At 41.6% G+C, this 25,930-nt stretch overlaps 1 protein-coding gene across 2 annotated transcripts in view; it reads left to right on the forward strand.

Annotated features, from left to right (window-relative positions):
• The window catches only part of KANK1 (KN motif and ankyrin repeat domains 1), a 191,124-nt gene that overhangs the window by 104,983 nt on the left and 60,211 nt on the right, over positions 1-25,930 (forward strand). For both annotated transcript variants that reach the window (XM_070431552.1, XM_070431553.1), the window contains one exon: positions 20,378-20,496. In XM_070431552.1, the coding sequence (XP_070287653.1) occupies positions 20,460-20,496 (37 nt within the window). In that variant the 5' untranslated portion in view covers positions 20,378-20,459. The remainder of the gene's footprint in view (positions 1-20,377; positions 20,497-25,930) is intronic.

Raw genomic sequence — 25,930 nt, forward strand, 5'->3', positions numbered from 1 at the left:
CTGGAAAGAAGATGGTGGAGTTTAGGTGTTTAATTAGTGAAATTTAATTAGTGGTGCTTAAGCTTGCTTTTGTAAATTTCCTACCCCAAATTTCAACTTCATGGACCTACCCACTCTCCAGAACTGAGAGATGGTTTGCATTCCCATGAATGGCTAGCTGGCAGAATTAGCCATCTTCAAGAGGGAGAAAAAGTCAAGCTAGACAGAACTGTGTGTGTGTGATTTATGACTTGAAATTTATTTGTATTTCTAAGGAGAAATTAATTTCTCTATGTCCTTTACAGTAAATAGGTACTAGTCATCTTTTCTCTCTTCCATCTGACGAGCTTCTACTATAGATGGAAGAAAGCTAGTGCTTCCTTTTGGTATTTTGAGAGTTTTATTTTTGTGTCTCTCCTTGGCAGCCTATTCTCTCTGTAAGCCAGTGTCGACGTGATGGCGAGGGTAAGTATCCATGGTGTTCTAGAACGTCTTTTTGTTGCAGGTTTACATGAGTAAGTTTATATTTTTTTTCACCTACTTTAACTCCATATTTAATATGTTATGAACCTTTTTATAAACAAAAAAGAGAAAAGTCTATCTGGAGACACATAAGAACAGTGAAGGCAGGGTCATTTTTAAGCATCTGATTAGGTCACAATTTGGGAAAGATCTGACACTTTAAAACAAAAGTTTTGAACCACAGATTCGTTGAGGGTGGAGGGGGGGTCCTCCATCTTCTTCTTTCTTTGAAATTGCATTTAGATTTGTATGTGTGTTTGTGTGTCTGTACATATTTGAATTCTCTAATGAAAGCGTCCATCACTTTCATAAGCTTTTAAAGCCACTGCCTTAAAATATCTTCTTGATTTTTACTGTAGTTGTTTTAAGATCTGCTTTTTACTATTTATAAACAACTTTCAATATTCATTAATTCTGTAAATGTTTCTTTTGCAGAATAAAATCCTTCTTGCAATATATATTTTTTGTTGTTTAATTTATTGTTCACTCAAAATTGATCCAAATTCTAGGAGGCTTCTCCCAAGAGAATTTAGTTTAAAAGCAAAGGATTTTACCATAGATGAACTAGGCTTAGCTTGGCTTTGTTTTGCATGTGGGAAAATATATATTCCAGTGCAGTCTGTATCGCTCTTCACCACGGTTGCATTGGTTCTTCCTCATGAGGTGTCTGTGGGAAAGCCAGTCTTTTTTTAACCTCTGAAATAGAGGGAACACAAGTAGAATAGATCCTGACTTGCTACATCTGGAGACTGAACTATATTGTCCTCTGGGAAACAGTTAAACAAAGCACAGATTTAGAAATCAGTGTGGTCAGCATGGTTTCAACCAAGATGATAAGTACTATGATTTTATTGGGCTTGCTAATGTTTTGAAAAGAAGCATCAATTACTATCAACTTGGGTAAAAAGGAGCCGAGTTCTACTGTGATATTTTTAGGAGTTTAAGAATTAGGCTGTAAGTTAATAATCAGTGAAATAAGAGAGATCCCATTTTTAAGAAATGAAAATCCCTCACATTTAAAAATTCACATGTGTACATTGATCTGTGCAATGAAAACAAGATAAAGGGTTAAAGTATTTCATGATTTGACCACAGCTTACATTTTTGGCCTTAATGATAAGACTTGGCCACACAATTATTTATGTCAATAAGCATTTGTTGAATGCTTCATCTGTGCTGAGCACTAGACCAAACTTGTGCAGGAATAACAAGAGGACTTAAAGCCGGAGGTCTACCCAGGCGCTACCAGCACAGGGCAGGGCAGACACCCAATAACACCATTCCTTGCCCCTTTGTTTTATGTTTTCCTAAGTTTGTACAGGGTACCTATTTTGACAATCATACAGATCTTTGGAAAATATGACTATTACCAGGCTCCACAAGGAAATATTTTTTTAAATATTTAAAAATAAATTATAGTGAAAATACAGGAGCTGCCTCTCCTTGAGAGAATAAGCTATTCTGGACAATTGAGCTTTCCAAGTGGCCCAGGATTTGTCCCTCTAATTTTGTCTTCTCTGTTCCTCTCTCACTTTAACCACTTTAGTTTGAAAACTTTGTACAATTGATTATACACTTGTAGACTTTTTAAAATACATATTGAACAGATTTAAGCTTCCCTTAGTAAGTCAGGTCTGTCCTTGTCCATTATAATGATTGCATCATGCTGTAAGAGTCAGTGTCCCTAGGAACTGTACCTTGTATAGGGCTGTTTGCCCCAACTTTTCTGCTTTGTAAGCATCATTTTTTAATGTGTTCCCTTGCGATAGGACTTTTTCTTTGAGTTCCTAGACTTTCTAAAACAATCCCACGGCTTTATAATCTGACCATATGTGAAAGAAGAGTGAGTGAGTTGGCCATGGGCTTAGGGTTTCTGTGTAAGCTAAGTTCATGGATATAATTTTCCTGATAATATTATCTATTTACTTGATTATTTTCTGTTCTTGTTAGTGATCCAAACAGAGTGGCCAGACAAGTCCTGGGTGGATATGATGTTTTATAATATTTCTTGGCATTGTAAACAAGTGTGCTGTATTTTACTTTTATTGATGACATAGGAGGCAAGCAACTACAGAAGCTTCAGTGTAAGAAGACTGTCCCTTTGTACCTCTTTGGATTTTTCTCTGCCTTCTCATGCAACTTAATCAACTCGTTCTGTTTATCCTGGGCACTGGTGAGATCTCAAAGTAATGAAAACCACAGAAAACAAGTGTAGTGTTTTAGTGTCGATACTCTCTTCCCATTAAAGGTGTACTTAATCCCTAAACTCTTTTTAAAAAAAATCAGTTTGCTTTAAGGCAGTGGTCTTGAGGCTTAAACAAGACCTGTGGTGTCAAATGAGGAGAAGCACCCAAAGGGGAGTGTCAGGAGCAGAGGTTTTTGCCGTGATCTCGTGAAGTGTTCTGAGCTATTTTTTCCTTGTTGACTCAAAAGAACAAATACCGAAGAAGGCACTGAGTAACCTCCGTTTTCCTGCTGGCCCACACGTCTGTGGCGGGGCGTGAAATACCAGCTCCGATCCAGGACCTTCAGTGGGTAGTTTGAGGAAAGTGTTTTTCATAGAGCCATTGTTGAAGTCCAAGGAAATCGGGCCTAAAACTCCAGGATCTCAGTAGATCTAGTGCATTTCAGCCTTCTGCTTTCATATACTCCTCACACAGCTAATCTGCCTATCAGAGACCTCCATTTCTGGATGTTCCTTCTCCTTTAAGCTGTATTAACTACACGAGAGTGGTAAGTTCCTGGTTTCTCTTATCCCTCTCTGACAGTTCTATCTCATATTAAAAAAAATAACCTGTGTATATGATTTGCCTAGACTGGGTCATCAAGTGAGAATTTATACACAGAAATAGAAAGGTACCAATTCCTTTTCTTACGGAATTAATATAGCCATTCAAAAAATAATCTTTAGTTAATGAAAAAGAATTTTGAGCATTGGCTGTCCTAGACTCTGTGAGCCGGATACTCAGAAACCTGTACATCGTTGCACTTGTGAAGCCCAGTGGGGAAGAGTGGCATGCTGGGAAGGAAAGCCCAGTCCAGGAAGTGTTGACTCAGAGCCACATGCCATGTGAGGCTCACTTCTCTGAACTTCAGTCTCCTTATCTGTTACTGGGGAAGGGTATCTCACGAAGCTGCTTGGACACTTAGCTAAGATAATGCATGTGAAATGGTAAAGCTGTGGACGTGTCTGTTCGGTTTAAAATAGAAGCTAGGAGAATTTTATTCTGCAATCATCTGGGTAAAGGGAGTGCTGCAGCTCCCGGGCGCATGTTTGAGATTATATTATTAGGAGCCTCTCGTTCTAGAAATCATTGCATTGGCATTCATGCTAAAGTGTTGATGGCATTGGGAATAACACAGACACACTTGACATCACACATTACTGTCAGCCTTTCTTCGCACCCACAGCGCATTTTTGCTGCCTCTCATTAATAAGAATGTATTGCGTCTCATGGTGCCTGTTTGCTAGTCTGTTCTAGGGTGTCTTTATAGCAGTATCCCAGTGTTTCTACTTACTGTTCTTCCTCTCCCTCACCCTTTTTTTCTGTTAGTTCTTTAAAGGTAGGGAGATCATATACGCCTCAGTTTGCCTGGGATGGGCCTGGTTTATACCTGTTGTCCCAACAGCCCATCTATTTCGCATTTTAGCGCTCTCAAAAGTGTCCCCGTTTGGACCATAAGTTGTCTATAGTCACCCTGGCTCAAGGCATTACGAAAATGAAAGAAGGAGCTAGCAAATTAGTGGAGTTAGAAAGATCTGTGATAACTGACCTCAGCCACTGCGCTGACTGTTACACGGTGCGGATTTGGTCCAATAATACCCTGGAATGCAGCTCTCAGACTGAAGTGCATGGTGTCTGATGATCAGTACACATCCCAGCAGGTTTCCTGGGGAGCTGATAAGACTAAAACATGTGTTGAGCTGGTAAGACTAAAACATGTTTTGCTCACTCTCGCTCAGAACAGTAGCGTTGACACTTCAACAGTGTGCACTCCGGCCGGGCTTGTTGGAGCTTGAAGGCTGACATTCCTTCCTAAAGGCTCGTCGGGGTTTTCATTCAGTGTGAGCAGATGCATTCATATGGTATCGATCCTGGTTTGGCCATCTTCTACCCACGGCAGCCAACCAAGGGGGGTGTACGTAAAACATGTCGTGGCCCCCTCCCCACCCGTGCAGCTCTGGCAGTGGGACCAAGGGGATGAGTGAGATCAAGGGGATGTTTTACTGGTTTAGTATGTGCAGTCTTAGCATTTTCACAGCAGGGCAGTTTAAATAAAGTTTCAGTGCAGGTTATGCCTGGTCAAGAGCAAATGTGTGACGAACGGCCTTTCTCTGTGGTCAGCTCTGTTGGAGTTGGGGGTTGGCCTCTGAGCTCCTGAGCTCTAAGGAAATGACTTACATCTGTAAAGTGAAAGTGGACGGTCAGGAAATAAAGAGAAATCAATGGCATGGGTCATCTTAGGGCTATCCCCGTTTCACTTTCCCAGAGGCGCCAAAGTGGGGTAAAGATCTCTGTTGAAACAGTGCTTCTCACACTTGAACACGAGGCCTTGTGGGAATGCAGATTCTGAGACGGTAGGTCTGGGGCGAGGGCCTGTGGTTCTGCATTTCTGACCAGCTGCAGGGGTGCCGGTGCTGCGGGACCTTGGGCCACATCTGGAGGGGAGAGTTGTGGGGGAAGCCTGAGCTTCAGCCTGCTCTGACTCTGGATGGCACTGTTGTACCACAGGCAAGTCAGAGTGACACCCAGGAGACCCTCGCTGCCGGGAGCTCTGTTTCAGCGAGAGGGTAGAGCAAGAGGAGCTATCTTAATGTTCCTGCTCATGAAAAGAATGCAAAAATATATATCTCATGGACTTGCACTTCCAGTCACTCGCTCCTTTTCTATCAGTTAAGGGCTTTGAGGAAGGGGGAGATTAAGGAAATACATAGGAAACTAGAAGAAATTGAGAAAAGAAAGTTTTATTTGCTCCTGCTTCCATCATAGGAGAAAAAGTTGCGCTGTGCCTTCCTCTCTCCTGGCTACTTCACTTCTGTTATTTCAGGAAATGTCCTCATCCACCAAAGAAGGTTTGGAATGTGGGTGGTTTTCAGAACCGTTTAGATCAGCAGTTCTCAACCTGTGGGTTTTGACCCTTTGGGGGTCGAACGACCCTTTCACAGGGGTTGCCTAAGACCATCGGAAAACATATATAATTACATATTGTTTTTGTAATTAATCACTATGCTTTAATTATGTTTAATTTGTAACAATGAAATCGGGGGTCACCACAACATGAGGAACTGTATTAATGGGTCGCGGCATTAGGAAGGTTGAGAACCACTGGTTTAGATTGTTAAAGCATAGCAACTGAGAGGTTCATGATTGTACGGCACTATATGTCGTATAGTTTTGTCTTTAAGAATGTGGTTTTATTTCTGTAAGGGCACCTCCAAAATAAGTATATGCATTAGACAGGGGTGGGCAAAAGTAGGCTTACAGTTGTTTGTGTGGAAAAAGGCATGCCGGTTATGATTATTGCAGTAGCTTTATGAACTCTGTGTTTCGCGTACTCACAACTGGTAAACCTACTTTTTGCTCACCCCTGTATATATAAATTTGGCATTTCCCCCTGTATACCTGGTTCTCTTTCTTTGAAAATAATCTACTTTGTTTTGAGGAGGACCAAAGTTATGCCGCCCCATGATATGCCTTTTGGGATATTGACTTTTGCTGGTTATGAAGAAACAAAAAACTTAGCATCTTCGACTCTCACCCTTTACCTGCCTGGAGGAATTCAGATGGAAAAACCTGTTTAGCGGAAGGGAGCATAATCTTAGCATCATATTCTAAACTAAATGTGGCAGATGGGGAAAATCTAGCAAAGCCTGTTTGTTGGACTTCCCTCTGCGTCCCGTTGTTTCTGGGGGGCCCAGCAAGAGTTCATTTACCACATGTTTGCTTTTTCATCTACCTGCGAATTACCTGCCTTCCCTTTAAAGTCCCAGGCCCCTGTCCCCCTTCCCATTGTTCAAAATGACCTATAATCCTCAACTTCCCAATGTCTCCTGGGGTCCCACATTCTACGGCACCAGCATGTACAGCCCAAATACATTTTGGACATTTTCCCCTGTGAATCTGTGACATGTTAATTTGGTTATTCTCCCAGCTACAAGAACTTGGAAAGTGTGAGGAAAATTTCAGTTTCCTCCAGTTTCATAGCTTCAAAAATTTTTAAATATAACCTGTAGTTAGCTGTGTTAACTTCTGCTTCTGTAATACTAATAAATAGGAAACTAATTTGAGGAATCCAGCCTCACAGTGGCAGCAATCGCTAGAAATGTTTATTAGCACTTATTCTAAGCACCTGCTTGTTTTTGTTTTTTTTTGGGGGGGGGGGTGTATGTGTAATAGATGCCTCTTTTGAGAGGATTAAGGAGTGCTTCTTTCAAACGGTACGGTGGGTCCAACTGTGTGCACTCCACATGTGTCCTCTCGACACAGTGACCTCTTCAGTCTTAGGACAGAAGCCTGGAATTTATTCCCATCTCCGTTCTGGCTAACTGGTGACACATCAAACCCTATATAGTGTAGTGAGTAATGGAGTAATCCACGTCAGTCAAGGATTCCTCACTCTCAGACCTCTGGATGAGAAAATTAAAATTTTTCTATAAATTTACCCTCAGAAGAAATCTTCAGATTATACACAGGAGTTGAGTTTTATAAAATATAAATTATTCTGAACCAACGATGAAGAGTAGACGTAGAATCCCATGTTGAACACCTAAAATGGCTATATTGGATTCACAATGAAAGCATATTAATTGTCTACAGAGAGATTTCCATGCATTGTTTTGAGGGTGTGTTTACTGTATTAAAGGCAGTGAACCTCGGCATGGATTCCAGGCTCATTGGCCCTCCCAATGGTTTAGGTGAGTTTAAATCCGTGCCTTCTGCAGGGCGTCCTGACATTATCCATCAGACTGCTTGGGCTCTATCTCCTTATTTCATAGCTCTACTTCTTTGAGTTGGTCCATGGCAAATTATTGGACAAGTACACAACGCTCTATGTAAAAGTTTGTCCCTCACCGTGTTTGTGACATGAAAAAATTGGAAATAACCTAAATATTTCAATAATAAAGTAAGGTCCAAATATGGCACAAATGTGAAAGGGAACACGATGCAGGCATTAAAAAGAAGAGATATTGGTATTATCTTAGAAAGGTGGCGATAATAATAATGTTACAAGGCATAAAATAACATATTTAGAAAAAAGTATATGTATACAAATGTGTACATAAGAACAGGGAAGAGCCCTGGCTGGTTTGGCTCAGTGGATAGAGTGACAGCTTGTGGACTGAAGGTCCTGGGCTCAATTCCTTTCAAGGGCACATGCCTGGATTGCAAGCTCAATCCCCGGTAGGTGGCGTGCAGGAGGCAGACAATCAATGATTCTCTCTCATTATTGATGATAATTCTATCTCTCTTCCTCTCCCTTCCTCTCTTGAAATTAAAAAAAAAAAAAAAGGACAGGGAAGAATTAGAAGATACACACCAAAATGTTGATAGTAGTGGAAGGATAGCTGATTTTCACTTTCTTTCTTAACACTTTATTGTTGAAGATTTAGTGCTATCCCATTGAGGGGGAGGAGATAACTTAGTTAGAAAAGGGTCAGAAAAAAGCAGCCATCCTGCGAGCTGGGTTGGAGGAGAAGTCAGAGCTCTACTGTTTCAGCGTCTCTCCGGTGGGAATTCTCTGGTCTCCGCTGTGCCAGGAGGACCTTCCAGAGGCAGGGGACTGTGAGGCAAGACCTGCCCTGCTGACTCATACACAGTGTTCCATACGGTCTTACTTTATTTGCCAATGTGGGCCCTAGGGAGCCTTGTAGTTCCCCTGGGGCCTGGGATGTAGACAAGCAGAACCAGAGATCGCCTGTCAGGCCTGGAAGTGTCTTCAGGGCTGTCCTAGTCCAGCAACAAGGAATTGGAGGCCCAGAGCATTGAAGGCACTTTCCCAGAAACCTGGAGGGAGTTCAAGGCCATGTTGAAATGAACACATGGTTCTTAGGCTGCTGCTTTGTGTGTCCCAGATTTCTGCCGTCGTGGATGAGCCCCAGTTACAACGAGCAGCTTTTAAGGCCAGAGAAAAAGAGGGTTCCAGGCAAGGCAGTGCCTTTTCTCTCAGATCGTTGACTATGATGTTGTTAGGCCTTTTGTCCTGATCTGTTTCCAGTGAAATATGTAGAAATTCAGAGGTTCTTGACTTCCCTTGGGTCCTGGCCTCTTTGGAGTATCTGACAAAGGCTGCAGAACCTCGTCCTTGAACAATGTGTGTTTCCTAAAAACCACAAAACTATGCATTTGATTTTGCAGGTTTGGGGAACCTTCTGGCACCTGTCCCTATTTCGTAAATGTTTCTTGTCTTGTGTTCCTCGAGTTTTCACATAGTTCTCTTGTATGTGGACATAGTGGAACTGTGAACTCGTTTTCATATCTTTGTGGTAGATGTTCCTTGCCAAAACAATAGAATGGAAAGAGAGAAGCAAAGGACGGAAACTTAGGAAGAAGAACACGCCTTACCGCATCAGTGCGACCTTTGTTTCCTATTGCTGTTAGATTATCTATCCAATAAGGGTAGATTCTTATGATATTTTCTAAATGCCCACCATACTAGCATTTGGCAGAGTGCTCAGCTCTGTTCCTAGCCATATGAATGCTTTATGATTGCATCCAAAGACTGTCTTCAGCATCTTCCAAAGGACAGGGCAACCCCTTCCGTAAGAAAGACACTGGCCAAGGCCCAGGATGAGGCCAGCGTTTCTCTGTGCTTCTCACCAAAAACTAGGTGTCTGAATAAGAGCGAGGAGCTTCCAATTTAACAGTGGAAGATGGCCTGCTGCGCTGCCATGGCTTTCAGACCAACTGAGGACTTGGGAACACACTGATCTCTGGCCCACCTGCAGTTTCTGACCCAGTGCTCCAGGGTGGGGCCCAAGAATGTGCATTTCTAACACGTTCCCAGGTAGTGCCGACACTACCGGTCCAGGGCCACACTTTGAGAAACAGCGACCGCGAGGGAATAGGATTCCTGTCAGGCAAAGTGTTTTTCAGACTCTGATAACAAGAATCACTTGGGGTTGTGTGTGAAAAATGTAAATGCCAACTCCATGCCAGACTCACTGAATCAGAATCTCTGTGAGAGTCTTGGGATGCTGTGTGGTCAGATTTGGGGAAGCATGATTGCTGTTGGGATGGTAGAATTCATTTGCTGCTCTAAACCACAGTCTCCATCTACTGCATGCTTTGCCCCTATGAACCTCTCAGCCCCTGAAGTCTATCTTCCTGGCTTCATCCTCATTTTAGAATGAATTTTAAGCTATTGTTATGAAACATAATTTTTAAAAAAAATTCCAGGTGCCTAATTGTGCAAAATTGATATCAAGAATGCCTGCCTTCTGAGAACTAACTTAAAAAAATTGTATTTATTGATTTTAGAGAGGGGGTGGGGAAGGAGAGGGAGAGAGGCAGAGGGAGGGAGAGTGGGAGAGAGGGTGAAAATATGGCAGGGAGGGGGGAAGAATGGAAGAATGAATGTGCATTCTAGCAAGTTCCAGGTGATGCTGATGTTGCTGGTTTAGGGAGCACACTTTGAAAATTACAGAATAGACCAATGACTCTCAAGCAAAGTGCAGTAGAATCTCCTGGGGGAGATTTAAAAAATACTTCGGTCTGAGTCCCACCCCAGAGAGTGATTTAATTGGTCCGCAGTGGGGTCTGGGCTGTAATTCAGTGATAGGCCCAGGTAGTGAGCCACTGCTGTGGGCCCTCAGGACAGAAGGTAACCGGTTAGGAAGCATAAGGCCTGATGAGGCAAATAGGGCTAAGCCTATGGCCTCTGAAACGTTGCTGTGTCTATATATTACCTGGGCATCTCCTTAGGCTGAAGATTCTGACTCAGTAGGTCTGGAGTGGGACCCAGGATTCTGCTTTTTAAACAAGTCAGCACCAAGTAGATGCTGCTGTCAGCCTAGGTACCACACTTTGCATAGCAAGGGGCTTAGAAGGTGCCTATCAACAGTTTTTATGTTAGTTTTTTAAAGTGCAGAACAAATAAGAACAATGTCAATGAGATGTCAGATACCTTAAACTGGAAATAATAGTTTTCCATTAGTGAACATTTACCTTCCTTTGGTGGCTATAAATTTTTGTTTTTGCTTCTCCCTACCCCCTTTACCTATAGTTTCAAACAAATGCTTGTGGATTAATTTAGTGTGATACACATATACTAACCCCCCCCCTGCCCCCCCTTATCTAGATCTCACTATTCACTCTGAGTTTGGGATCTTGCCTTCCAGCTTCCTCATCGCCTGAGACCCAGCCCGTTGGGTGTTATCACCCAGGGGCCAAGGGTTCTGTAATGCCCAAGGCCCTCAGTTCAGGAGCTGGTGGCACCTGGCTCTGTGCTGGCCGATTGCACACTCAGGGAGCCAGCCTTCTTGGGACCTGGCTTCAGCCCATGTTTCTGGCTTAAGCCCAACCTTTCTGTCCTGGGTTAGGGGTGAAGCTTTTCCTCTGGCAGGTTCCACCCTCTGGCACTTTCCTAGGGAGCTGGAGTTGAGACATTGCCATCAGAGCCTTTCCAAGGGGGAAGGGAAGTGGGGCAAGGGAGAGGCAGGACCTCCGGGGGAGCGGGGAGCGGGGAGGGATTGAAGTCCCAGCTGCTGAGTTGGCTCCCCAGCCTGTTGAATTTCCCAGCAGAAGGGTCAGGTGGTTGATGGCAATTGAAATTGGTGTGACCCACCCCAGGGGTCCTCCCTTCCGATGCTGACCAAGGGGACAAGGCTCTCCCTCCTGGGTGTGGCCTCATCGGTCAGGTTGTCACCAAACTGCTATTCATGTCCCCAGGGAGATGAGACTCTGGCAGGAAATAGGGTTTTTAGTCATTTCCTCTTTCTAAATGAAATCTTTGTGGCAGATGCCAATGCCCCCACCCCAGCCCGCGCCCTGAAATTGGCCCGCCTAGCAAGGGTAGACGGGACATGAAACAGCACGACTTTTGCGGAGTCATGAAAGCAGTGTGCTTGTCCCAGGAGGGAAGCCCTTGACAGTAAAAAAAAAAAAAAAAAAAAAAAAAAAAAGCACAGAATGTTCTGAGTCTTCTCTATGAAAAAGGGGAAAGCTTAAGTGCGATTTATTACAACTAAAGGAGAGCGCCGTTCAGGATTTGCTTGAACAGCTTGTATGACGTGTGAAGGGCCACTTGCACTTGAGTGCGGCTGGGACACAGTGGACACAGCTTCTGCCCTTTTCAGTCTCTGCATTCAGTGTCTGGTCTCAGCTTTTCCCATAACCTAACTGTTTGCAGGTGCAGTGCATTTGCTGTATTGATAACACTGTTTAACATTTGGGAACTTCTGCTGGGCAGCACATTGCAGAGTACCTCTTGGGCTGGGCATTTGCCCCCTTTCAATTTTCCATTAAATAACTAGGAACTTAGAAGTTATGGGGAAACACAAGAACATCTAGGAAGTTTCTGTTTAGGAATGGGTGGGCCTTTCTGCTGTAAATTGTGGAAAATAAAATTTTTAAAGCTCTTCAGCCCTGACCTACCTCTCCGTAAAGATGGTAAGAAGCCTAAGCAAAACATTGAGAAATACGGCCATTTGTCTTATGTTACTCATTGGCTTTGAAACCCTCCCTGACTTTACTTTGCACCTAGAATAAAACCCCTTCTCCTTCTTGTGGCCAAGAGGCCTGCAAATTTCATAATGGTGCCTCTGTTCCCCTCTCCTCTCAGCCCAAGGTGCTCTGTCCGTTTCTTAGTAAACTCAGTTGCTCAAATGCATAGAGCTTTATCCTGCCCCAGAGCTTCCAGGCCATTCTTTCACACACACAAAAAAAGAAAAAGATTTTAATTTTGATGAAGACCATCTGATCTATTTTTACTTTTATCCATCTTCCTTTCAGTATTATGTCTAGAATTCTTTTCCAAGAATTGGAGATCTCTGTTTTCTTCTAAAAGCTTTATGTATCTTTTGTTTTTCATTCAAGACTATGATTTCTTTGGACTTAATTTTTGTGTAAGGTGAAAGGATAAGATCAAGTTTCATTATTTTGCCTTTACATGGCCAATTGCTGCAGCACCATTTTTTTATAAAAAGACTTTCCTTCTATTGAGTTGTTTTATATGCCATTGGAGAAAACCATGTGGAAGCGTTGTTTCTGAGCTCCATTCTGTTCCTGGACTATTCTCATCTCCCACATCCTGCAGCTCACTTCTAGGCATCTCTCGGGCCTCATCTTCAGTGTTATTTCCTAGAGAAGCCTTTAAAGACCACCCATCGCATTCATCTGCATATCCTCTACTTCAGTCCCAAGAAAATTGGCCTCCATTATTCTCATTCAACCCTGTTTTCCGCCCTCATGGTATTTAGCATGATTTGCTAATAATGTGCTGGGGTGTATGTGTGTAATTTCTGTCTACAAGCCCCAAGGAGCTGGAACTGAGTTCATTTTGTTTAGCACTATAGTGCCCAGCAGGGTCCCTGCTACATGCTAAGTGCCAGGTCAATATGTTTTCAATAAATTAATGGGGGGAAAAATTAAGGCTTCTTAAGGGATATTTTCTAAACCACTGGGTACCATTTCATAAAATCAAAGGACATTCCTGGCTCTAGGTGCCTTATGACTTCATCTCCCCGCCCCCCGCCCCCCCCCCCCTGCCGCCCCAATTAACCAATTAATATTTACAGGCAGTGGTTTTGAGAACCTTTGGCCTGCATCAGAGTCACCTGGAGGACTTACTGAACTGCAGACTGCTGGGCCCACCCCCAGAGTTCATGATTCGGTAGGTCTGGGATGGTGTGAGAATTTGCATTTTTAACAAGTTTCCAGAAGACCTTACCAATGCTGCTGGTCTGGGGACCACACTTTGAGAACCCCCATTTGAAGGTTATGATCTCTTTTATCTACTGATAGTTCCAGGCACCCTTGAACTTGTCATTAATAGTATTAATTAATTTAAGAGCAATCACAGAGAATATACAAGAATCCAATCCTAGAGGAATGAAAGGGAAAATGTCCATGATAGCAGTAAATAATATTAATAACTGCATATTTTAAATAATTTAAATAGGAAATGAACAAAAGCCTTCAACTACCCTGAACTAATTCTCTTACATCTGTGTCTGTTACATTTTGGTTCTTCAATATTTGAATAGGCAAAAGCACTGATGTTTTAATTCATAAAGTTCTACCAGGGATGCTTACTAAGTAAGAGCAAGACTTCACTAATATGGACAAATTTATAAAATCAAGGATGAGGTTTCTGCTATGACCTGTTTTTAAACTATTTACAGATGAATCAAAGCAAGTCAATAAAGACTATTTTACGTGCTTACACTGAACTGAGTCATAAAATTACTTTCCTCTAAAGCAGGGCTGGGGGACTTTTTCTGCCAAGGGCCATTTGGATATTTATAACATCATTCGTGGACCATACAAATTATCAACTTAAAAATTAGCCTGCTGTATTTGGTCAAACATTTAATTAACTCGCCCCTAATTTCTTGGCAGGGCCAGACCAAATGATTTTGTGGGCCTTATACAGCCTGTGGGCCAGATGTTCCCCACCCCTACTCTAAAGTCAACAAAAAATGGGAAGGTGGCACCCTAGCCCCTGAACCCAGATACATGCCCTTGACTGGAATGGAACCTTCGATCTTTTGGTGCCTGCGCCGACACTCTAACACTAGTCAGGGCAATAATTCTAATCTTCATTTGTCTCCTCTTCTCCAGTTTGTCCCCTATTTCTTTTGAGAAAAGCAGTTCGTTTTCAGCCTAGGTTGTTATGATCTGATAAACTTTCATCAGAGAAAATTTCCTGGAAAGAAAATCTGCCAGCATCAGTTCTTTTTAAGTGTTCAGGAAGCTATGTGGATCCCAGCAACCCACGTGGAGCAGAGCCAGTGCAGGGCTCGGAAAGTATTTACAGGCTCTGAGATGGTTTTAACCCGTTTGTTAACAGCATTGCCCTTAGGCACACTCTTGGGGAGATACTAATGTGCTTCCATGGTGTCGAGTGCATGTGGGCACACTCTTGCCCACTCCTGTGCATGGGGAGGCAGAGCTTAACATAGGAATTCTTTTCAAATAAGGCCAAAAAGCTAAGTAAGGAATTGGCTTTTCGTACAGCTAATCTGTGAAGTGCACTGTGACCTAAATTATCTTTGGGCCCAAAGCACAGATCTTTGGTGAGATTATTTTGGGAAAGGAATGAGGTGGGTGTCTGCTCTGTTCATTGCTATATCCTCAGTGCCAAAAACAGTATCCGGTACATCGTAGGCACTCATTTGTTAAATGAATGAACTTATTTACTCTTCCTTCTTCATATTTTGTCTTTATTTTAAATTGTTTCTGTGGCTTAAGTACTTCCTTCAGCCTCTTAAATATGTTACTGCAAGGCATAAGTTTTAAAATATAACCAAACAAACATAGCATAAAATTTCTCTCATGGGTAAAACCCAACCATTTTCCTACATTATCAATGCAAACAAGTATCCAGGTAAAATTTTAATTTAGATCTGGATTGATAATTGAGATTTCCCTTTACCTATACCCCACCCATACCAAGAAAACTGCTCTGTTTGAGGAAACCAAATGGGATTGGGTCATAATTAGGCAATTTGGTTGCAAAATAACCAAGAGCTGGTTAATATTACTCACCACAATTCTTCTAGTAGGAGCCAATATTCAAAATCAACGGAAGGTAACCTGATGATGAGCTGTGGCCAGAATTTCTTCACAAAACATACTTTTAAATAAATTACCTTTAATTAAATTCTTGACAGCCATATGTGGACATTCATAGATGGTATATTATACGTTAGATAGGCGTTTGAATGTCTGTTTGAAAGTCTGGCTTCTTTAAAGAAAGAAATGAACTTTGCATTTTTTAAAATTAGGGTAAAAGTGTGTGTGTGTGTGTGTGTGTGATTTTCGGTTTGTTGTTTTTTGTAGCACCCACTTCCTTCAGATTTCTCTCTAGCACCCCATCTCCTGACATCACTTCCTCTCTGGCAGTTCACTTTATTTACAGCTGAGCCCTCGTGGACGTGGACGTGGATGTGCTCTAGCCACTGTACTTCTCCTTGCCATGCACTTTCTCTTCTTCTGCCTTTGCATGTGCTGTTCCTTCTGCCTAGAATGACCTTCCATCTTTCTCACCCTGAAAAACACTCAATTATCCTTTATGACTTAGGCCTAGTGGTCTCTTGTGAATACATTTTTTGGCCACTCTCATTCTTTTTGGGCAAAGTAAGGCCATACTATGGCTTGGAATCGAATGGTGTACACAGCTGTTCTAGGCTTTCTCCTTTCATTGTGTCTCTGTCTGCTTCACAGTGCTAGTGTCTGAACTTCTGGGAATGGCTCAGCACTTTAGTTTTTCTCGTATCTCAGAAAAAAATGGCTGGTGCACATTCTGGAATGTTATAGGTCTTTAAAACATGTTAAGGTCATTAAAATATACAGTCAACCAATATATTGAAAAGAAATAGCCTCAGGTGGTCACAATGGCTACATTAGGATTGTGAGGTAATAAATTATTGTTTTTTGTATGTTCTATCCTTTCCAGATTTTAGGTAAAACTATATTGCTTCTTTAATTTCATTAAATGAAGAAAAAATACTATGACACGTTATAAAGGAGATTCTTGAACTTTCGCATCAAAATTGTTTCTCCTGTCATAATTGTCCTTTTGAGCATCAAGGTTCTTATTCTAATTATATTGCCATAATTCTATCCATTTTCTTTTGATTTATTTTAGAGAGAGAGGAAGGGAGAGGAGAGCAAAACAATCGATTTGTTGTTCCACTTATTTATGCATTCATTGGTTGCCTCTTGTCTGTGCCCTTCCTGGGGATCGAACCCGTAACCTTGGCATACGGGGATGATGCTTTAACCAACTGAGCTACCCAGCCAGGTCTAATTCTATCCATTTTTTGAAACTACCATGATTCCACTGAGAGCCTCCCGCCTGTCCTCAGTGGTGGACAATGTTTTCAGTTGAAAAAGTACTTAATTTTTTTGAAAGTGTCAGATGACATTCATAGCAGAATCTAAGGAACAAGGCCGATACTCAAGCTGACTAAATGTGGAGTCTAGAAGGAAGTGTGATGGTTAAGTGCTGAGACATTTCCTGTGTGCCATATAAGTGCCTCTTTAAGTTCTTAAACATGTAACCCCAAGGAAGAAAATTGGAAATTCAATCGCTTTAAAAACAATTACATAAATTTTGAAACGTAACTTTCTATCTAAAAAAAAATTGAGCAAAGCATCCTTGCAATAGGCATATACATCCGTCAGGTGACTACCTTGAAAAGGACCTCACTGACCTATGCGTCTAAGTTCTTACTTGTTAAAGCAATAGTGTCCTCACTCTAAATCTCATACTCACAGGGGCTGGAGCATGAGCTCTAGGGCTCATTTAGCCCCGAATGTAGCTCTCTCACTTACTAGCTGTGTGACCTCGGCAAGTTCTAAACCTCCCTATGCCTCAGTTTCCTATCTATAAAATGGGAAAAGAGGACCCTAATACTTCATAGGGTTGTTTTGAGGTTTAAATAGATGCCTTAAAAAGTGCCTTGAATGTAACATAATTTTACCAATTCTCAGATGCACAAATTTCACACTGTAACACTTCTGAAATGAGGATGTGTCTTATAATTAATGTAATTTTTAAAAAAGCATTTTGTCATCATGTAATCACCAGTAACTTTTTTTTTTTACCTTAAATAATGGAGCACCTTAAAGTGGATTATGTTTCAGATCCCAATAACTAATAGCAGCAAGAGCACAATATATACTGGCTGTCATCAACAGTGGCGTCAGTGTTGTCATCGCCATCATTACCGTGGTTCTAACCAAGACATGGCATTTGATTGGTTGGCAGTGCTAGCCTAGAGTACATAGCAAACCTCAGTTTCATCTATTTGTTTTTATTGATGTGTTCTTAGAAAAGATCTAGTGAGCTGATTTTTATATTTATTATATTAAGCTAATAATGGAAAGTATTTAGGGGTTAATTCGTATAATCTCTGCATTATTTTCTGCACTGTACTTGGGGAGCCACTAACATGTTCTTCAATGCAGATCAGTCTCTTGAAATAAATAGAGAAGACAAATTCTTTATTTTCTCTATTGATGTATTTTCCCAAATCCTTTCAAAGAAGTGCTCTTTCTTAGTAAGCAGAACTAAGCCACCATTGTACCACTTAAGATTTACTGGTTTGAATCTTCTCTGAGGGAGAAAAGAAGCAGTTTATTGATCTGTAACAGAGAGTGGATCCTGGCCAAAGCTTTTCTGGCTTATACAATAACACTGACCTAAGAATCTGCATGTCATTAAGAAGACGGAGTCCTCCCAATTTGAGGCCACCTGTCAGGCATGAGCAATACCTGAGGAAAATCGATACACAATATAAAACTTGTTTTTGCACAAACACTGCCAGGATCCACGCCCAGTGACAGGCGTGTCTTGTTATTTTACCACTGATATGCTTGTAGTTCCTAATTTTAAGCTCCCCCTCATTTTGATTTTATTGTTCAGTTGTGGGAGGGCGGGAGGGGGGGGGGGGGCTCATTTGAATCTGAGATAAAGATCTTCTGCCGGATGAAAGGGGTCCAATAACGTGAGCAAACCTTGGACCACAGTTTATGAAGCTCGATTAGGAAGATCCTGGGCACTCCTCCATCCACATACCTTGACACATACTTCATGCATCCATAACCCATGCAGCTTGTTCCTTCTTGCCTTCTGCTCGCCCTCGAGAGTTTAAATGGTGGTATTTACAAGCCACCATGAAGCAAGAGTACAAACACACCAGGCTCCACAGGGGCCAGGAAAGAGGGATTTCACTTAGGTTTTTGTTGTTGGCTTTTAAAAGTAAAATTCGTTGAATAATTCCAGAAGCTGGGTTTCTTTTCTTTGCCCCCTTATCTCCCCACTCCCCTTCCTTCAGTCCGCCCAGTCCCCATTTGTTTATTTTCTTTCTTTCCTATTTTTTTTTTACACAGGTACATTTGTCAGACATGTATAGTCATTCCTGTTCTTAAAGATGATGCTCACTCTACCCCTAAAGCCTGCTCTGATCCAGCTAGCTCTGCTTGTGCACAGAGGTTACTCTCCAAGTTCAATGCCCTGGGCCTGATCCAGTGTCCCTTTCCAGCAGAATGTCCGGGTGATTGCCACAGAGTCCGAGAGCTTTCAGCTCCTCTCCCCTCCTGGTGTGCTGCCAGGCAGACACGGGGGGCCGGCGAGGACCTGGAGGCCTCCGGTGGAAGGTCCAGCTTTGGGTCCTGTGCCGGAGCTGAGCCGTAGTCATTGTAGCTGGAAAAGCCGTGCAGGGGGCACTCCTGTCAGCAGCAGCCATTCCTTCGCGTTTGCACTGAGTCGCTTTCACAGTAGTTAGCTCCGAACTGTACAAATCCATCAAACAATGAGGGAAATTTCACAAGCTAAGTGATCGGCCATTTCTTCTTCTTTCCTTTTTTATTTACTTACATTTCTGACCTCTTAGAATCTCCATGATTGGAGTCTGATAGCTGCTTTTTGCATAGCGTTTTTAAAGCAAATAAAAACAAAGTTCACAGGAAGTATCTAATGCTTCTTTTTAATAATAATTATTATTACAAAAGCAGTAAAGGAGCTAACATTGTAATTGCACAGCATCCTGGGGCAATGAACATTTTGGTGTATTTACTTCTAATTGTTTTAAATAAATGTCTAAATGTGTACATACCGTACTGGTACATGTTTTTAATGAAATTATGTTTGTGATAGGGTAGTTTTAAAATCAATGTCCTTTGAATGTTTTTCGGTATGATTAAAAACTTGTAAATGATTTCAATGGCTGCATTAGATTCCAGTATATATGGATATGTTGTTATTTTAACATTCTATTGTTGGGAGTCATATGGTAGATTTTTAAATTGACACTTCAGTTCTGAGCTTGGAATTTGTTAAGCTCAATTTCTTCTGATTTCGTGGGCCTGGCGTTAAAACAGTGGACTATTTCTGTCTGTATCGTGGTTTGCTTTGCAAAGGTTGGAGTAATGTTTTCTTCTATTCTTGTTCTTGTTTTCTCCCCCATTTGTTTTAAATTCTATGATTGTAACATAAGTAACTTTACGGTAATCTCAGTTAACTTTTACTAGAGAATCAGTGTAAAATAAATACCAGTATGTTGCTCAACCTGAACCCTAATATTTCAAAACTGCCATTTGGAAAATAAAAAACTGCCATTTGAAATTTACCCAACAGGACAGTGGGAAATATTGAAGATTTTTTGTTTTTAAGAGGGGGGGTTAACTAGATTACATTTGTGCTTTAGGTGAAAGACTTGAGATATCTCAAAAAATTGCCATGAAGTTCATCTTTTTTAAGAAATGTGACCATGTGGTGTAACAACTGCTTTCAAGTTGAACTTGAGTAAATTAAACCAACTGAACCAACATTTCGAAAGGAGGATAAGCTTAAAAACCAAAAGTTTGTGAAGCGCTACAGAATGATACACATTAGGAGGTCATTTGTATTTGGAGACCACCTTCCTACAAAGTCTCGTTTCTGGATAGCCAGTCTTGTTTCCCGTCAGAGTATTAACTGAAGACCTGCTTTCAGTGCCTGTCCGCCCGGGCACCTGTCGGCCTGTTACTACTCCCTTAGCACCGAGTGGCGGGTCCAGGGCCGCCACCCCCTGGAGCCACAGGCTCTCTGCCCCTTTTCAGATTTGCTCTCTCCACAAGCAGTCATCCTTGTAAACGGAAGTCTAAGATTTAGTGTTGTACATACTTTTAAATGATCCTTTTTGATGGGGCTCTCTTTATTGTTTCAGGTTGAATGCATTTGGGAACTTGGTGCATAAATTTGCATGACTCCTCACTCCTTTCTAGACCTGTCGTTGGACTCAAGCCAGCATGGCTCACACCACAAAGGTTAACGGCTGTGCCTCAGGTAACTGTGTCCTAGAGTGTGTGTGTGTGTGTGTGTGTGTGTGTGTGTATCTATGTTCAAACCAATTTCTAATTTCTCTTTCACTAAATGGGTAGATAACAGCAAGTTGCCTAGATAACTAGAATTTCAAAGCGATTTTCTATCCATTAAAATTGGGGGAGGCATTGTTTTGATTTTTAATCTCTTAGAGAATTTGCTTTTATCTTTAGAGTCTTTATGTACAGAAATCAGTGAGGTAAATTATGACCTAAGTCAATTCTATTGAAGTGTTGAAAGATAGTAAAGCCCTGAATGCTGATGCATGTGTAATGTACACTCCCCTGGTACTTCTTTATGAGGGACTGAAGGATAGGAGAGGAAATGAGTTTGGATGCTTAAAACCAGTCCCTAGTATCTGCTCCTGAGCAGTTGTGTTTGATGTTGCTGCACAAAGGGAAAGGGAGGGGGCAAGAGAAGGGTATGTTCTCCAAAGTGACTTTCCCAGGGGAATAGGCAGCAAGCCATGTTCTGAATCATAAAGACTCACACTCTACTTCTCGCCGTGGTTACAGTGGAGACCTATATAGTTTGCATATCCCAATATTGCTTACATGAAATTTGGGGGAAATTTATAGAGCAAATGCAGTATGTAAACTGTAAAACAAAGAGGGGTCCTTTTACAGGTAACAGCAGAAAGAAGAGACCTGAAGTGGGCACATCCAGCCCACGTATGTGACTTTTTTCCCCCAAAAGCAATCATTATTTTATTGTAGTCGGCAGACACTATTACATTAGTTTCAGGTGTACAACTTAGTGATTCAACGTTTATACATCTTACGATGTGCTCACCACACTGTCTAGTAACCATCTGTCACTGTGCAAGTTTATCACAGTGTTATTGACTATTTCCCCTTCACCTTTTTCACCCATCTCTCCACCCCACACTGCATTATTGGGAAGGGAGAATCATTGATGGGCTGCCTCCTGTTCACAGCAGTGAACAAAACAGGCAGAAACACCACCATCAGTTTATTCCTTATTTGTATAAGTCTGTTTCTTGTCTTGATTTTTTTTAAAATTCCACATATAAGTGAAATCATGCTGTGTTTTTCTTTCTTTGACTTCTTTCACTTAGCATAATACCCTCTAGGTCCATCTATGTGGTTGCAAGTTGGGGGGGGGGGGTCATTCCTTTTTATTGATGCGTAATATTTCATTGTAAATATGTACCATATCTTCACTACCCATTCATCTATTGACAGACACCTCAGTTGCTTCCATATCTTGACTATTGTAAATAATGTTGCAGTGAACATAGGGGAGCATATATCTTTTCAAATTAGTGTTTTCCTTTTTTTTTGTAAATCCCCAAAAGTGGAATTGCTGGATCATATGGTAGTTCTGTTTTAGTTTTTGAGAATCTCCATAATGTTTTCCACCGTGGCTGCTCCAATTTCTGGTCCCTCCAGCAGGACACCTCTCGCCAACACTTGTTACTTATTGACTTTTTGGTCTGAGGTGGAATCTCATTGTGATTTTCATTTTCATTTCCCTGACGATTAGTGATGTTGAGCATCTTTCATATGTCTGTTGGCCATCTGTACGTCCTCTTTGGAGAACTGTCTCTTCAGGTTCTCGGCCCATTTTTTGATAGGATTGCTTATTTTTTCATTATTGAGTTGTGTGAGTTCCTTACATGTTTTGGATATCAACCTCTTACCGGCTCTATCATTTGCGAATATATTCTCCTGTTTGGTAGGTTGTCTTCTTGTTTTGTTGATTTCCTTTGCTGTGTAGAAGCTTCTTAGATGAAGTCCCATTTGTTTATTTTTGCTTTTGTTTACCTTGCTCGTGGAGACATACCCAAAAATATGTTACTAAGACTGATATCAAATAGTTTACTGCCTATGTTTTCTTCTGGGAGTTTTGTGGGTTAAGGTCTTACAATTAAGACCTTAGTCTATTTTGAGTTTTATTTTTGTATGCGGTATACATATGTGACTTTTTATTCCAGCAATCTGAGCTGGAAGTATCTGCTCTGTCAAGAATGCTTAGTTTGCTGAAAACCAAACCCAAATAAAGCTAGTTGTTTATTCTGCCCATTCTTTTGCTTGTCCTTTCTACTGCCCAACTTCTTGGAATTTCTCTAAATTTTGCTCAGGACTGCTGTCAGCAATAAATATGAATGACAGTATCTAACATGTAATGAACACTACAGTGACCAAGATGCTTTGCCTGCGTTATCATACTTAATCCTCGCAGGGACGCTGTGCGATTACATTGTTCTCATCATCGCCAGCACAATCACCCCTACGTGATAGCTCTGCGAAGCTCAGTAAGTTACCTAAGTGAAGTGAGAAAAGTCAGGATTATTACTGGTTTCTCTAGTGAAATATCTGATAAGGAAGGAGACTGAAACATGTAGAATTTCTTTTTTTTCTTTTTCCTTTTAATTTAGGGCTGGTGGGGAGTGTAGCTCTGGGGCGATGCCTTCTCTGAAGAATCCAGAGCCCTGGGGATGGGGGTGGGGGTGGGTGGGGTGGTAGAGGGTGGAGGGTGGGGGTCCATTGTGAAATTTCTTGAGAGTTGTGGGCAGGTTTCAATCTAGCGATGCTGTTATCTTCCTTCCCTGCCCTCACTTCCATTCCCACGCTCAGAGGAAGGTGGGGCTTGGAGATGAGGGAGGGGAGGGGAGGGGAGGGGAGGGGGGATTCCAACATCCACCCTCTGGAGTCTCTGACAATATCTGTCTTCAAGGGTTTAGACATCTGCTCCATTTGTCCCTAATTCATTGTCCAACTTGACTTCTCTTGAGATTTCTCTTTTCTTTTGTTCCCGAAATCTGACCATCCAGCTATAACCTTTCCTCTTCCCCTGTATCCTGCCTATGGGCCTGGGCACTGAGTTTGAATGCGAAGGAAAGCTCTCTAATTGCGGCTTCTGGGTTTCAGGGTATGGATTGTTCATGTACACAGGTATCTGGACCAGGCAAGGGAAGGCTTTTGTTTATTCTCGTCACCATGACCTCAGCAAGCCTCTAAGCAAATCTGATTAGAGGCTCAGTCGTACACAATTACTTTAATCACACTTACAGCTATCAAAACATATATGCATTGTATCTGCATATACATGGCAGCACATATACATATATATGATGCTCAGTGTAGAACCTTTAAAAATATAGATGTATAGCAATGTCTAAAAAAATAAAGCAGGAATTACTAGTAGTAATTTCATATAGTCTTTAAATTTTATATACAGGGTGTCCCCCCCAAAAATGTATACACAGTGTATACTTTAACAGCTAATAGCTCAATTTTGAAAATGAAATATATTTTAATAAACACTGCCTTTATAATTATTCTAAGTTTGTGTATACATTTTTGGGGGGAACACCCTATATTTCACATAGCTAAGATTGTGCTTATAAAAATAATTTTACCTTTTCCTTTCCCATTTTGTATTATAAAACAAATACCCACTGTTGTTGGTTGTTTTTTAAGGCAAATTCAAGCAATGCAAAAGTGTATGCTCCTTATAAATATACTATTTTGAAATGAAATTTACAGGCCTCAGATTAAGATGGGATGAAGAGGGCTTTATGGCAGCTAGTGAAGGCCTGTTACTAATCTTTCCCCTGAGAAAAAGATAAATTATTTGGGTAGTTTAGTAGGAGTTTTAAATGTGGAGTAATTGGTATGATTTTTATTTTTATTTTTCAAAGATACAGTATAATATTAAATATGTTATGCCCAAAAGAGGTCCTCCCACCCATCCCCCTGAAAAATCACTGCTTTGGGCTCCATAGAACTTGAGAAGAAATCCCATGAGAAGTTGAGGTCAGGGCACTGGCAAAGGAAACACTGTTCATGGTTTTAAGAATAAAACCAAAAAAAGTAGAGCAGCTGAAAAAAAACACCAGCTGGCCACACCGCGCCCTCGGCTGCAAAGCCATCTGACGACTGATCACCCCACGTTCAGGTCTCTGCTTAGAGCTGCAGTTGGGTAAGGGACGAGTCACAAGTCCTTTTATATTCTGACTTCCCCAGTGTGTCCTTCAGTTAGATTGGATAAAAGGTGCTGATTTGAAAGTAAGAGCAGTTAGTTAATACTGTAATCTGTAAAATTTATTAGGATCCATTTCCGACATGCAAAATGGGTAGAGGTTAGTTACATAGCAAGCACCCATGCCCATACCACCTCGCCTAATCGATATGGATAATATCACTCAGCACCTACCACGTGCCAGGCATCGTTCTGTGCACTGGGGACACAACAGTGAACAAAACAGGCAGAAAGAATCTTATCTTCGAAGGGAAGTTGAGGTTTTCTGTGGACAGAGTCTGTAAAAGTGTTTTGTTTACCTGAAATTCAAATTGAACTGCGTGTCCTCTGTTTATTTGCTGAGCCTGGCAACCTGACCTGTTGCATCTTTTTCCTTCCTGCCCACCCTGTCACTGTCAGTCGTTTGTCAGTGGTACCTCCTTTTCACCAGATCCTTCATCGGACTTCTGATGACTGACGCAGTTTTGTTTTTATTAATTTAAAACATTTTATTATGGTATCACTAAGAGTACCCTAAAGGCATTTTTTTAAAAATATATTTTTATTAATTTCCGAGAGGAAGGGAGAGGGATAGGGAGAGAGAGAGAGAAACATCAATGATGAGAGAGAATCATTGATGGGCTGCCTCCTGCACGCCTCCTACCAGGGATCGAGCCTGCATCCTGGGCATGTGCCCTTGGCTGGAATCGAACTCAGGACCCTTCAGTGGGCAGGCCGACGCTCTATCCACGGAGCCAAACCAGCTAGGGCCCTAATGTCATTTTTTAATGTGATGAGAATGAGCATCATAATGGATTATGACTGTTCTCTTATAGCTAATTAGGAAGTACATGGGGGAGGGGGGTCTTTGATTAGGAAAATTGCTGTATTTCTGCAGATTTTTCAGATGGGGACAGTCCACTTTTCCCCGAGTTTCTGAATCATGTAAACTGGAGGCACTGATTGATACCTCTCTAAACACTAATTAATGTTGTGAAACGTTAATTAAGAGTTTAGAATCTCTTCAGAAGCCAAATAATAAGTAGCTTATTTGTCAGATGAAGATAATAATACCCGTCCTGCCTTCTTCACAGGATTGTTGTGAGAAAAAAAAAAAAATGAAACAATAGCCATAAAAAACACTTTTTAAGTTGCAAGGTGCAGGTCCGATGTCAGAGGACATCACTGCCCCCCTGCCGCCTCTGCTGTGCGCTCCTGATCTAATAAACACCCGGGCAGGTGCCATCGTGCCAGGGTTGCTGTGGCACTGGGGCAGGATCTGTGCTACTGTCCTGAGTCCAGCAGTTACAGGAAACAAGTAGAGGAGCGCTATGGAGCGGTTTTTTATGCCTGCCCTCACCATCTTTTATTTTTGCGAATATACTTGCCTTTACTAGTTTATTTGCCGTTT

Source organism: Myotis yumanensis, unplaced genomic scaffold, assembly GCF_028538775.1.
Source record: "Myotis yumanensis isolate MYYU_CA2020_CCGP unplaced genomic scaffold, mMyoYum1.0.hap1 SCAF_12, whole genome shotgun sequence".
Classification (NCBI taxonomy): domain Eukaryota; kingdom Metazoa; phylum Chordata; class Mammalia; order Chiroptera; family Vespertilionidae; genus Myotis; species Myotis yumanensis.